This window comes from Eptatretus burgeri, chromosome 14, assembly GCF_056783735.1.
Source record: "Eptatretus burgeri isolate ZD-2024b chromosome 14, Ebu_testis_v1, whole genome shotgun sequence".
In the NCBI taxonomy this organism is placed as follows: Eukaryota; Metazoa; Chordata; class Myxini; order Myxiniformes; family Myxinidae; genus Eptatretus; species Eptatretus burgeri.
Genome location: NC_140974.1, coordinates 59,391,689 through 59,405,217, shown reverse-complemented (window position 1 = coordinate 59,405,217; position 13,529 = coordinate 59,391,689). Strand labels below are relative to the sequence as shown.

Here is a 13,529-nt window from a genome sequence, read left to right as displayed (position 1 = left end):
TTTATTTGGGGTGGGGGGGGGGCAACCTTCCCCAGATCGAATTTTTATTTTTTAATTGCCATGAACAAACTTTGGTACATTGCAGGTGATTAAGGTTGTGGTCAAGTTTCATTAGAATTGCATGTGTAGTTCTTGAGAAGAAAGCAAATACCTATTTGGGGGGGGGGGGGCAAGGCAACCCCCCATGCCTCGTGTTGGCTTCATAGTTAGGGTGGTGGGCTTTGGATCATTGGGTCCCGAGTTCAAATCCCACTCAGCTGTTGAATTAATACCAGGTTGGGTTAACTCTGCTTGTCATCCTTCTGAGGTTGGCAAAATGAGTGCCAGCATGATGGTATACTGTGTCGGAGTGGTGACCCGTCCAGGATTGTGTCCAATGGGCAAGGAGACTGCTTAAGCAGCACCAACGCTCTGCACAGAGTATGGTCCCAATTTACCAGGTTAATGTGTTTATGACATCCTTCGTTTAAATGGTAGATACAGGGAATGCTGCAAGTGGTAGCTGCCGTGATCCACCTGTTCTTGGTGTGAGGCCGAATGCAAAGCACGGTGGTAGTTCAACATGAAGACCTATCGTTTTCTCTCAAGGTATATGGTTCCTGGATGTTAGGGCATGTTGGGTAATTTACACATCCTCTCACAACCACCACCACCATCACATGCTGATGCTTCCACATCATGTTGCACCGGCCCATAAGATTATCATCATGTTTCATTCAGCAGATGTAAAAAATAATTTTAAATCATCAATGTTGGCATTTTATTGTGAAAAGTTTTCATGGGGAATGACATACAAAAAAAAAAAAAACCTTGGCCAAAGGTCTCACGATTCTGCCTGAAACCTTGGCCTTCATGTTCTAATTTACGAGTCAAGGCAGCAGACAGTAGTAAAGTGGGAAAGGAAGATGGGGAAACAAAGCCGAATGCAGAATTCCTCACCGGCTTATTAGCACCAATTGCCTCACTGGATACAACGCAATCAAGACATTGGACATGCATTCGATTCAAGAAAATCTTGACCTGTTAAATTGGCTCACCCTTTACAAGGGTTAAAGCAACAGGATGGCCAATCCATGGAACAATGGATTCCACCGGCATCTCCACTTGCACCCAGGTAAAGGTAACCTGGGACGATGCAAAATGCTCTAGTTTGCCAAAAGACAAACGAAATGGCAGCGTGAGCACCGATAAGAAGTGCTCCACCGACCTCCAGAAATGAGCTTGAACCCCTGTCACAGGACATCTGACCTTTCCAGGATGTCAGTTACCAGCAGTACAAATGTTGCAATGACCAAGTGCAAAAATACTGTGGTCCTCATCACTTAACAGGCCGTGGTCTTGATCATCATTTAGGAGCAACTCTGATGGTCTCCATCGTTGCACTCAGCATCAGGCACAGGTGGAGGTTGCAGACCATTCACATCATTCTGAAAAATGTCAAACATGAGGGAAGTGAAGGGGGGAGAAATAAGAAGAAAATAAAAATTACCCCCGTGTGGGGGTGACGGTCATCTCTATAATGTTTTTTTTACTATCATAATCGATGAACCGTTGCCAGATATCTCCTAAAATGACAGACTAGATAGGTTTTGAAAATGGCGACTGTCACAGCTTTCGTGACCTCGACCCTGACCTCGAATCCGGGAAAAAATATGTCGTTGGGTATCACTCATCGACCTCCACCCACATACCAAATTTCATCAAGATCGGAAGTAAAGTTTTCGTTGTACCAGGAGGTGTTTTTGACCATCTTCCAGGTTACGTGGCGGCCAAACGGGACGGAAATTCAAAAATCTGTCCTGTTCGATACAAGATAATATTTTTTACTATCATAATCAATAAACAGTTGCCGAATATCTTGTAGAATGGCAGACTAGATAGGTTTTGAAAATCGTGATTTTTATAACTTACGTGACCTCATGACCTTGACCCTGACCTTGAACCCGGACAAAAGTTATATCGTGCAACACTCATCGACCTCTACCCACATACTAAGTTTCATCAAGATCGGAAAGAAAAATTGTTGACGGACGTACGGACGGACATTTGGTCTGGCTTTATTAGGTCATGTCTACCGAGATGACCTAAAAAAGGTTCAAATGAAAGGAAATTTGTTCTTTTGTGAGGTTGCTCTCCCATTTTATTTTTATGAATCATAGGAATAGTCTCAGGGAGGAACCCACATAAGAGGAGGAGGAGATTGGGACCATACTCTGCGCAGAGCGTTGGTGCTGCTTAAGCGGTCTCCTTGGCTATTGGGCACAATCCTGGACGGGCTGGCACTCATTTTGCCAAATTCGGAAGGATGACAATACCAGGTGGGGTTAACTCGGCCTAATTCAACAGCTGAGCGGAATTGGGAACTCAGGACCCTAGGATCCAAAGCCCACCACCCTAACGATTAAGCCAACACCAGGCATCTACATATGAGCAAGACAACATTTGCATGTCCTCGCACTGTTCACATCAAGCAACAGTCAATGTTGTGGAGTTTCTGGAATTTCCAAAGAATGTTTGAACTTCTGCATTCGCACCGCACTTTCGTCATTCCCAAAGAAGATGGGGTATTTTGGGGAAAACTATTTTCGGTGGACCTCAGGGATGCAGACAAAGCTCAAGGAAGCCACAATCCATGTAACAAACACACTCACCCTTTTGGATCGTGGCCTTAAGGTCAACTATATATATATATATATATATATATATATATATATATATATATATATATATATATATATATATATATATATATATATATATATATATATATATATATATATATATATATATATATATATATATATATATATATATATATATATATATATATATATATATATATATATGACCCTTCACTTTTTTTGTTTGCAGCACAAGTTTGTGGGTCGCATCATTCGCTGAAGGCGGCGGTGCCACCGATGCAACGCCCTCTGTGGTTAGAGCAGGAATTTGTAATTTGTTCACGATTGATACCAGCAACAGCTCGCCAACTCTTCACGAAGGACACCAAGGGATCTTTAACATCCACAAACTGTCGGCAGACGGGACGCCCAGTTTAACGTCCATCCGAGGGACGGCACACACATTGACGAATCACCCTGCTTGTGAAACACCAGGATGACAGTTTGTAGTCGGACCAGGATTCAAACCCAGGTAAGGCAGCAGAGAGGTGAGTGTGCGTAGCTCAAGGCCGTCCTGCCAGCCTGGACCCTCCACTATCCACCCCAAACTTAATCTTCATCTGCCACTTGCACCCAAATGACTGTTAAACTATTCATGTTTCCCAACATGTCCACATCTTGTCAATCAAAAATCTAAATTGTTGGCACAAGGTATTAATAATACCGTTTGATCTGAACGATAAAGATGACAAAGTCCTACCTCCGCAGACTCGGGTGTTGCTTCACTTTGACAATTTGAACATTCCTCTTCAGTGCCTCCCATTCTTTCCTGTTCTTCCTCCTTTTTCAAGCTATCCTCATGCTCCTCCTCTGTGCCTCCCTCATCGTCATGCCCTTCACTACCTCCACCTTGTACGATATTCATCATAGTGTTCTGTAGTAATTAGAGGAGGGGGGGGTGAAATGCAGTTTACAGTTCATTAGGATCACAAAAGCTAACAAAATGAACAAAGTGAGAGAAGGAGAAAACTAGAAATGAAATGTAAATTTACATTTTAAATTTACCTTCAAGGCAGCAATGACACAGTTGAGTACACCTTTGCCAGAGTACGTCTCATCAGGAGCAAACTGATGGCGCAGGCAGCGGTACACTGCATTCATTGCTTGCTTTACCTGGTTGCACAGGTGTGAAAATATGCAGTACTTGTACACAGAAATAGGGCATTGGAGGGGGGGGGGGGAGAGGAAATTAAACAATAACTACACATTAACACGGCTCCACCTCGCGCTGGGTTACAACATCTGCTGAAGAAGTTCCTCGATTCCTCAACACCACATACTTTCTAGACCACAAGTGGATCATCCATCGTGTAGCACAGGGGTTCTTAACCTTTTGATGATTCCAGACCCCCAATGGATTGCCCAACTTGGTCCCATACCCCCTTCGCTTGACTGTCGAAATCATCATCATCACCAGTCCTATTAGTTGACAGTATGAATTCCAAAGATGTCAATAGCTTGACTTGTAATCAACAGCTACAAGTATTTTACAATATAACTTTGATTCACCTATTTCAGATTATAAATCAGCAACTTTACTTCTTGTAGTTGAGTTTTATTGCACAAAAGAAGAAAACAAACTTGAATGTGCAAGTTTTGCAATATCTCGACTACATAACACACACTCTTACTCATCTAGTGAGATATTTGATGTTGTTTTGGTGCAATCAAAATATGGAATCGGGGTACAGTTACTGACAATGCTACTCGCATTTCATCTGATACATCAAGTCTTTCTCCACTTTGATTTCAGATTTAACTAGAGGGGGAGCACTCGGTAGAGTGCAAAACCTCCGCCGCCAATACTGCTAGGTCACTCAAGTGAACCTGATATCCTATTCATTCAATTTGACGTCAACAGTGCTCAGAGTTATAGTTTGCAACTTTCCCTTTTACTTTTACATCCTAAATTCATTCGTCATAACTCGATTCTTTGAGACAGAAATTGATTTTACGTGGGTATATCCACCTGAAGTTCCAAAATCAGCCGTAATTATAATTTTGGCATGTTTTTTGTTGGAAATCACTTAACATGTAGAAATGCAAAAAAAAAAAAAAAAAAAAAATAAATCGAAATTTTGTTGAAAAAAAAAGTTGCAAAAATATTTTTTTTGGGGGGGAGGGGTTGGAAATCACTTAAAACATGTAGAAATGCCATAGCGGCCATATTGGATCTTGGACCAAGTCCAAAATCTCATGGCATGATCCTTGGACCATACCTAAGCTGTTAGGATCCGTCGGAGTTTTTCCGTAATACTGTTCACAAACAAACAAACAAACAAGCAGAAAGGGGTGAAAACAGTAACCTCCGATCTTCGATGGCGGAGGTTAATAATGCAGAGAATCCTGTTTCACAAAGGTACGTAGTTGTGAAGGGAACCAAAACATTCATTGCCCTCATAGCCAAGTTTGGGTAAGCTGCGATTTGCTCACACCAAAACTGCTTGACATCCATTCCAACCCTTTCAAAATCAGCTTTCTTTCTTCGGTCTTCTTGGAAGTCAATGAAATCATCCTTTGCTGAATCGTTGTCACTCAATCTCGATATATCAAACGAGAAAGGGTTTTGGATCCAAACAGATTCGATGCGAAGATCATCAATATCTGAAAAGTAACCTTCAAAATGGTTCTTGACTTCTTGAAGTATTTCTACAGGCAATGATTTACCATCTCCAATAAGAATATTGTCAAGGATTGGAAAGTTTGCCAGGTTTCAGCTTTCAACACGGCGACTCCAAATCGGTAATTTCCTTGTAAATGCGACAACTTTTCCCCTGGCTTGAATAATGTCCACATCCCTTCCCAGCATTGACATGTTCAATTCATTGAGGAGACTAAAAATATCAGCCAAATATCGCAGGCTAACAATAAAATGTTCATCTTCAAAATGATTTGCAAGGGGGGATTGTTGATGCTTGAGGAATTCGAAAATTTCATCCCGAATTTCAAGGTTTGATATTAATCGGACAAGTGCTTCTCAAGTTATGGCCATTTATTTACCAAACCAATGACAGGACACGTTGCTGCGTAGGCGTGGCCGATGCGGAAGAGATCCTCAGTTACCAATGACAGGACACGTTGCTTGGCGTTTTGCACCCACAGTATCTTTCTTCTATCTATCTATAATTCCAGCAATCCCTGTTTGTTTGCCTTTCAAAAGGTTTGAAATTAATCGGACAAGTGGTTCTCAAGTTATGGCCAACTTAGAGCGCGTTTCCCATTACGGGTTACAACATACGGTCTTACGGATAGTGATGACTTACTGTATTCCAATAATTTCTCGATTTCTTATGCGCATTTATAGATAAACACAATGCCCCAATCCAGTCGTCGTTTACGAGAGTGAAGGAACGGACTGTGAGTTTGTTTGAATTTGTTTTTTGCACGTACAGCCACGCACCTACGGTCACGCACGTACGGGCACGCGAGAGCGAAGGAATGGCCTGTGTGTTTGTTGTTTCTGGCACGTGCTTTGAAAGTTTTTTTTTTTTGTTTGTTTTTTTTGCACGTACGGCTACGCACATACGGGAACGCACTAGTTAATTAAAATGGGCTTCATTAAAAAAAAACAATGCTAAACCAATGGAGGAAAGGACGAGGATAAGCTGAAACATTCAACAAGAGGGGATATTTATTTACAATAGGGGGGAAGGAACACATAAAGGGCAGAGTTAAACCGACTATAAAGGATGCAAATAATGTACAAGTCTGTAGATGACGATGGTTCACGAGCGGTATTTGACGATGTAGATTGTTTCAGAAGTCAAGGATGAGACAATGTGATAATGTTTGACCAAGTTATAAAAATGATCAACATGATGTGGTACGAGTGACGGGTTATTAGCTGCAAAATGTCGAAAACCCGGTTTCGTTCAACAACTTTCAAAATTTGACCTTTGCATAACCTTTAAAGGTCACAAAACAATGTTGTGGACATTAAAATAAGGAAACAGGTTACGAGCTATAGCCTATTGGAGTTAGTTCGGCGAAGAAGGTCTAAAACCCGGTTCGATTCCCACAACTTTGAAAATTTGACCTTTAAAAGGTCAAAGGTCAAGGATTATGACCTTTGGTGCAAAACTTCCTCTGGAACATTCCAGGAACAATATAACGTCATATAGGCTATATGGCATTTCGCACTCATCGGATTATCCATACTTTGATGAAATCAGCATAAAAACAAACTTGAAGGGGGCGCCACGGGCAAGGTGTTCGAGATAGAGCAAAATGCTTTCAAGACTTTAGGTGGGGAATGACCTCAACATTATGCATAAAAATATTGTCATCCGAGCTCTCAAAGTTTGGGCGGTCGTATGACTTTTACGTCAAAATTCGAAATTTTCTAAGTTCGTGACCTTGACCTTGGGACGAAAATGAAAAATCGAGCTCCGTGGGGCTATGCAGGTGCCATTGGGCTAACCAAATACCAAAACCCCTGCCAGATTTGACAAACCCCCTAGGAGAAGATGCAAATTGAAATTGGCTACCCCCTAAAAACACAATTCGCAATTTTCTAAGTTCGTGACCTTGTAGCCTTGACCTTGGGACGAAAATGAAAAATCGAGCTCTGTGTGGCTATGCAGGTGCCATTGGGCTAACCAAATACCGAAATCCCTGCCAGATTCGACAAACCCCTCGGAGAAGAAATTTTTTACGTCAAAATTCGCAATTTTCTAAGTTCGTGACCTTGTGACCTTGACCTTGGGACGAAAATGAAAAAAAAATAAAAAAAATCGAGCTCCGTGGGGCTATGCAGGTGCCATTTGGGCTAACCAAATACCGAAACCCCTGTCAGATTCGACAAAACCCCAAGGAGAAGATGCAAATTGAAATCGGCTACCCCCTAAAAACATGTTTTTGGGGCGTGGCTCCGCCCATAATGGGTGCACCACGCCCATTTTCAAGAAAACACAACTAGATCATGATATAAATCTCACACCAAAATTGTCAGGATCGGATCAAAACCCACGGAGCTATGCTCGGGACAGACAGACAGACAGACACACAACAATAACGAATATAGTGGTCACTTATTTTTTTTTCATGAAAATATTTTTTCGTGAACCAACAGCAAAAGCACTTAACCAGTTGCTACTTAAACAAAACAAGACAAGACAAGCGCGCACACAGCATCACCCAAAGAAAAGAAATGGACCTCAAGGGTCTTTATTATTCCTTCAGCTCGGAGGGAAGTCGAGCTGAGGGATGAGAACGTGGCTGGCTTCCTGGCCACGAGCGCGCAGCTGGACGTCCACAAATTCCCAGAGCTCCAGTCACCAGAAGACGGACCAGGGCACTCAGACGCAGACCAGTGCCAGCGATGAGATGAGGCCAGACCAGCGTCGAGCAGACCAGTGTCGAGAGACGGGATCAGACCAGCATCAAGCAGACCAGAGAGCCAGACCAAGCGCTCGAGCACACGGAGAACCAGACTACTCACTCGAGCAGACGGGGCACAATTATTCGTTCTTCTTTCTTGCCTCTCCTCCTTCTCGGGCGCGGTCCGCTCATGCGTGGCCTGCTCTCATTGGGTGGACCGCATGTCGCGGCTCCGCCTTCTTGCAAAGGACCGCCCCGGCTCTGATCCGCTCGTCGCCCATTGGCCGCAAAATGACGCATTCTCTCATTTGGTGCCAGGCCAGAACGAAACGCTTCATGAGCACGCAAACAGCTCGGACAATTGCTCGAGCAGTGTTGTTGGTGGCGTTGTCATAAGTGTAAAAATCCTATCTATAAAATAACTTTGCGGCGCATGTACACGTAATTCCCATTCGTATATCAAATATATACAAATATTCAGAGATGGAGTCCCATACCCCCAGCATTTAGTTCCCATACCCCCAAGGGGTATGGATATCCCTAGTTAAGAACCACTGGTGTAGCACATCTGAACAACCCCTTGATCCCTAAACCCCAGTAAGTAAATTACTCTGGCCATTTTCACCATGGGTGCTGCCATGTTGCCTGACACACAATTATCACCTTTGTTTCACATTAAGACTCATCAACACCACCACAGCGTACAATATCCATGACCAAAGTAAAATGTTAAATCAGGTACACAGAAGATTACCTGGGGGAATAGGGATTGGGTTTTTTTTCACTGGTGGGGGTGGGTTGGTTTCTCACTCCGGGGGAACCATGAACCAACATACGTATTAGCATTAAAACCGGTGAACTAAACTTTCCCCCTCCACCACCTCACTCCTCCACTAGCCTCGACCTTGTAGACACCCAATGAAGCATATTTGATGCACATCATTGTAGGTGTACTTACGACCTGCGTGCTCTCGTCCTCTGTGCGCTTCTGCAGCTCTTCTTCGAATTTGCGTTTCATGACCACCGTTCTGGTGCGCAGAAACTCGCCCTGTCGCAACATGCCGTGACCTCAGCACACTTGGCCAGAAACAAAATGACGTTTAGGAAAAACATGTCAACATTAAAATCATACGATGCCACAGTTGTGCGTTACAAATGCGAGGTGAACACTTCGTGGATCAAATGCTCAACATGGTGACGTGCATGCGATAAACAACCTGCTCCAGGGCTTGGTGAAGGTCAGCCCGAGTCTCCTGCAGGTGTTTTTCTGTCTCTTCACTTTTACGATCCAGCTCGCCACGCTCCCTCTTCGACTTCTTTAACTCTTCCTGCGTCTCTGCATCACACGGCATCAAACCTTCATTCACGTGTACACCATCACCATGACGAGGCTTCACTGGAAACTTGACAGATTGCACCTTCAAGGTTGCTCTTCACACTTTTCAGCTCCTCTTCCAACACCTGAAGCTGGACCATCACTTTGTCCTTCTCTCGAGACAAATGCAGCTGGGAAAACAAATTGGGGTTTGGGGTGGGGTGGCACATGGTGGACCAGTCAGGTCTTTGCTTTAAGGTCTTGCACTTCAAAAGTTCTAAAAGGAAGGTACATCCAATCCAAAACAGCCTCATGGGAGAGCAGTCAGGCGAATGGGAAATGGCAGATAAACTAGGAGGCACCAAAGCATGACGAAAGTTGGAAAAGGATTGGATGTGGAAATGCTCAGAGGTAGAAATGAGAGAGCGAGAGAGGTTGAGGTTGAGAGGGGGAGATAGAGAGGTTGAGAGAGAGAGAGAGAGAGAAAGCAAAAGATGACAATGGCTGCCGACTAAGGACTGGACAGAAAAGTGAGAGACTCATGAAAATGGTTCTACAAAATGGAGGTGATGGTTAAGTTGAAGTCCATATGAGGGCAACTTGGTATTGCTGCTGCTGCTACTACTACTAATCTGCATGCCCAGCTAATGGGCAGTGACCCCCTTGGAGGTTAACCCCTTTGCACTTCGTTCCCCTGGGACAGGGGAAACACGAGCTGAGGACAGGAATTTTTGGCCATGGTGTTGGCGAATGCTCTCCTACTCTCGATGAAGGAAACCAGTTATTGGTTTCTGGTGAAATGCGTGCAACATAGACAAAGAGGTGCAGAGGGTCGTTACTAGGTGAAAAGGATAAAGACAAACAAGGTTCACATGAACGGAAAGAAAACATAGCCTTGTAACCTTGTCGTCCTCCAGCTGAGCAAGTCGAGTGTGATCCATTTGTTGTTGGCCACAACTTTCTGGCCTGTTAGAGATGAGGGTGGATTGGGTTGAGGGTTGAGCAACAACACTATATGTCAATTGTTAAATTCACACGAGACAAGTCCGTTAACAGCTTCCCCTTTTCACACTGGAACCCGAGCCAAGGCATAAAGCAGTCATCGTCAGAGGGGGGGGGGCACTTGCCAACAAGACAGCGTGAGAGCCAGAACACCGCCGGCAGGACTCCATAAACGGCTGCTATTAGGCCACACCTCCACATTCTCTTCTTCGTTGCGGTTCACTGAGCTGCAAGTTTGTATACTGCAACCACATCCTGATGTAGTTATGCAACTCTTATGCTTCACGTTGGAATGCTCATTTGAAACCATTGGGTCAATTTGATCGCATTTATGGCAGATTATGATGGGGTGTTTTCACATTTGTGTCTTATCGGCCGCACGTCAGGGGCCACCACTGGCTCACGGGCCGTGCAATGAAGAACAGGGGCATAAGAAGGCATTGTGGGCGAGATAAGATTAGCTCTTCCCATCGGGTGTCACGTGGCAATCATGAACGAAGCCATTTGGAACATTTGAACTGCTTGGGAGAATGTCGTAAGAAGAGACCCTTAGATATGATGATCATAACACATTAAATGAACCTGGAGGATCCATTCTTATTTTATTAGTTTAATAATAGCAGATCAGCTTTGAACACACATTTGGTAATTTACTGTACTCTAACCGAACTCCACCTACAAATGAACCGTTGCCTTTTTTATTTACTGTATATAGTCGAAGCTCGTAGAAAAGCTGGAGTGGATGAGGACGCAACATACCAAGAGGAATACGGTAGCAGAAGGGGAAATACCAACGGCAGGGCAAATGGGAAAAACCGACCGATAAGGACAAACAAGGGATCGCAGGTAACCATGACTGGTAGGGGAGAATACAAGGGGTAAACAAGATGGATATAGAAGCAAAATTTGGGGATGGGTGGGGTGGTTTAACCCTATCTGGGCTGGGCTATTTTGGAAGTTATCGCAAAAAAAAAAAAAAAAAAAAAAATCGACGAGGGCTCGTGAAACGTGCATGGATTTATCCATGGCGATGTACCTTCGGTCCTCGCTGGCAGCGGTGGATTCTCCACGGATGGTGAATGTCTTCTTGTCTCTGCGGCCAGCGAGGCTGCAATCGAGCGCGTTGATCGACGCTCGTTGAACGCCCGAGCGGGCATGCGGGACCCTCGACCGGTCGCCCGGGGGTTCTTGTGGGATGAATCGCGTGCCAATTCCGGTGTGGGCGATTCATGTCATCTCGTGGGTTCGGAGTGCAATATTGCCGCTATTTGAGATGGCCTTGCCGGAAACGAAGTGAGGCGGTTTCCGGCCCAAGCTGGCGGACCACCTGAGAGGTCAGGGCCAATCAGAGCACCCGATTCGGGCGATGACATTTGGATTCGGCATGGCCCCTCCCCCCGAGCTGCGGGCCCTATAAAGGTCGGGGCCGTCCCTCTTGCCCGGTCGGTCTGCGTTTCCTGCACCTAGTCTCCGCCCACACCTCGCCTCGTCAACACCGCCACGATCCGCCTCCTGCTCCTCGACTCCGCCTCATCTCCGCCCACACCACGTCGACCCCACCCGCCGACTACTCCACCCTCGACCTATGGACTCCGCCCCTTCTCCACTCAAGCTCCTCCTTCATGAACACTGTCTCCACACGTGCGGCTTGGGCCAGAGACAATGCGCCCACTGTCAGGTACCGCACCCCGGAGCATCCCCCCCCCCCTCGAAACGTATTGGTGGTACGTCGTGCTATCGGGCGCACAGGTACCAAGATCATAGCCTCAAATCTCCCCCCCCCCCTCCCTCCCTGGTTGCAAAACTCCCTCTTCATCGGGTTTTCTGTGTCTGTGTGTGCGTGTGCGTGTGCGTGTGTGTGTGTGTGTGTGTGTGTGTGTGTGTGTGTGCGTCTGCGTCTGTGTGTGCTGGCGCCTGTCTGGTTAAGTAAGACTGTAGAAGACTGTTATCGTTATTATTATTGTTATGATTTTCGCATTAAGTCTGCTGTGTCCCCTTTTGTAAGTTGCCTGTTTATTGTCACACCACGCTTCTTTCTATCCCTGCATTTCACACAACAATAAATCTTCACTGTGCCACATATTTTTCCTCACCTGCTTGTAAATAAATTGTTATTATTAGGAATATTCCCTGCTCGTTTTTGCCTTTTCTTCCATTGATCCAGCATGGTCCGCATCCCAGCTTAGCCGGGACTTATTCCCAATGATCCATTCCTTTTAGCCGGTACATCCTTGGCAGTGTCGCTCGGCTGCATCCGATCCGGAAAAGTGATCCGATCCGGTAGAGTGATCCGGTTCGGACAAGGCGTACCGAGGGCGTGTTCCCCGGTAATTAAATCACGTGATTAATTAGGTAACCCGATAAACCCATAGACGGGAGGACCCTCGGTCATGCGGTTGAGTTATTGGCGTCCGCGGAATTATCCGTGTGCGACGGCCTTTAATTCCGGAGAGTCTGTTGGGAACCAGATAGCTTCCCCCACCGAGTGGTCTTCTCACCTGACCTGCAACAAAATATATATATATATATATATATATATATATATATATATATATATATATATATATATATATATATATATATAGTCATGCGCCACTTAACAACGGGGTTACGTTCTGAGAAACGCGTCGTTAAGCAACGTCGTCGTTGTGCGACCATCATTTTTTTTTTCGTTTTCAAACTATGTACTTACACAAAACTACACACCTTGGCTATATGGTATAGCCTATTGCTCCTCGGATACAAACCTGTACAGCATGTTACTGTACTGAATACTGTCGGCAATTGTAACACGCATCCAAGAGAGACGGAAGAAATGTTAGATTTACCTTTGTGCTGTTCATGACGGCCATCGGTGTTGTTAGCAGCAGCTAACAATCTCCTCTCGCATCGATTATAGAAAGGTGAATAATTAGCGTTTGGATTTTATAAATACGTAATCATTGCATCGATATTATAATTTACAAATGAAGAAACGAGCACCTGTCAATTGTGATATATATTTTCGGAACAGTGCGATTGTTTTAACAACATAAAAAGCTTCACTAAAAACAAATTTGTGTTTTAATGTCGACAAAGAACATCGATTTATTCGCGGAATTCTTCAATTCAAAAGGTAATTTACTTGCTCGAAGGTAAAGGTGCAAACATTGGTTCAGTTTGTACGCCGATTTCCTTGAATCCCGATTTAGCACGACCCTGTTTTTTTCGCG

General features: G+C 44.6%; 1 protein-coding gene across 3 annotated transcripts in view; it reads right to left on the bottom strand.

Moving 5' to 3' along the window:
* FKBP15 (FKBP prolyl isomerase family member 15) overlaps positions 1 to 13,529 on the bottom strand; it is a 39,659-nt gene continuing 26,130 nt past the window's right edge. For 2 of the 3 annotated variants that reach the window (XM_085855077.1, XM_085855078.1), the window contains exons 18-24: positions 10,218 to 10,281; positions 9,419 to 9,506; positions 9,218 to 9,336; positions 8,959 to 9,048; positions 3,687 to 3,794; positions 3,382 to 3,555; positions 1 to 1,427 (exon numbers count right to left, since the gene is read on the bottom strand). In XM_085855077.1, coding sequence (XP_085711203.1) covers positions 1,350 to 1,427; positions 3,382 to 3,555; positions 3,687 to 3,794; positions 8,959 to 9,048; positions 9,218 to 9,336; positions 9,419 to 9,506; positions 10,218 to 10,281 — 721 coding nt within the window. In that variant the 3' untranslated portion in view covers positions 1 to 1,349. Of the gene's footprint in view, positions 1,428 to 3,381; positions 3,556 to 3,686; positions 3,795 to 8,958; positions 9,078 to 9,217; positions 9,337 to 9,418; positions 9,507 to 10,217; positions 10,282 to 13,529 lie in introns of those variants that run through there. The other variant, XR_015051284.1, reaches the window with a different exon arrangement.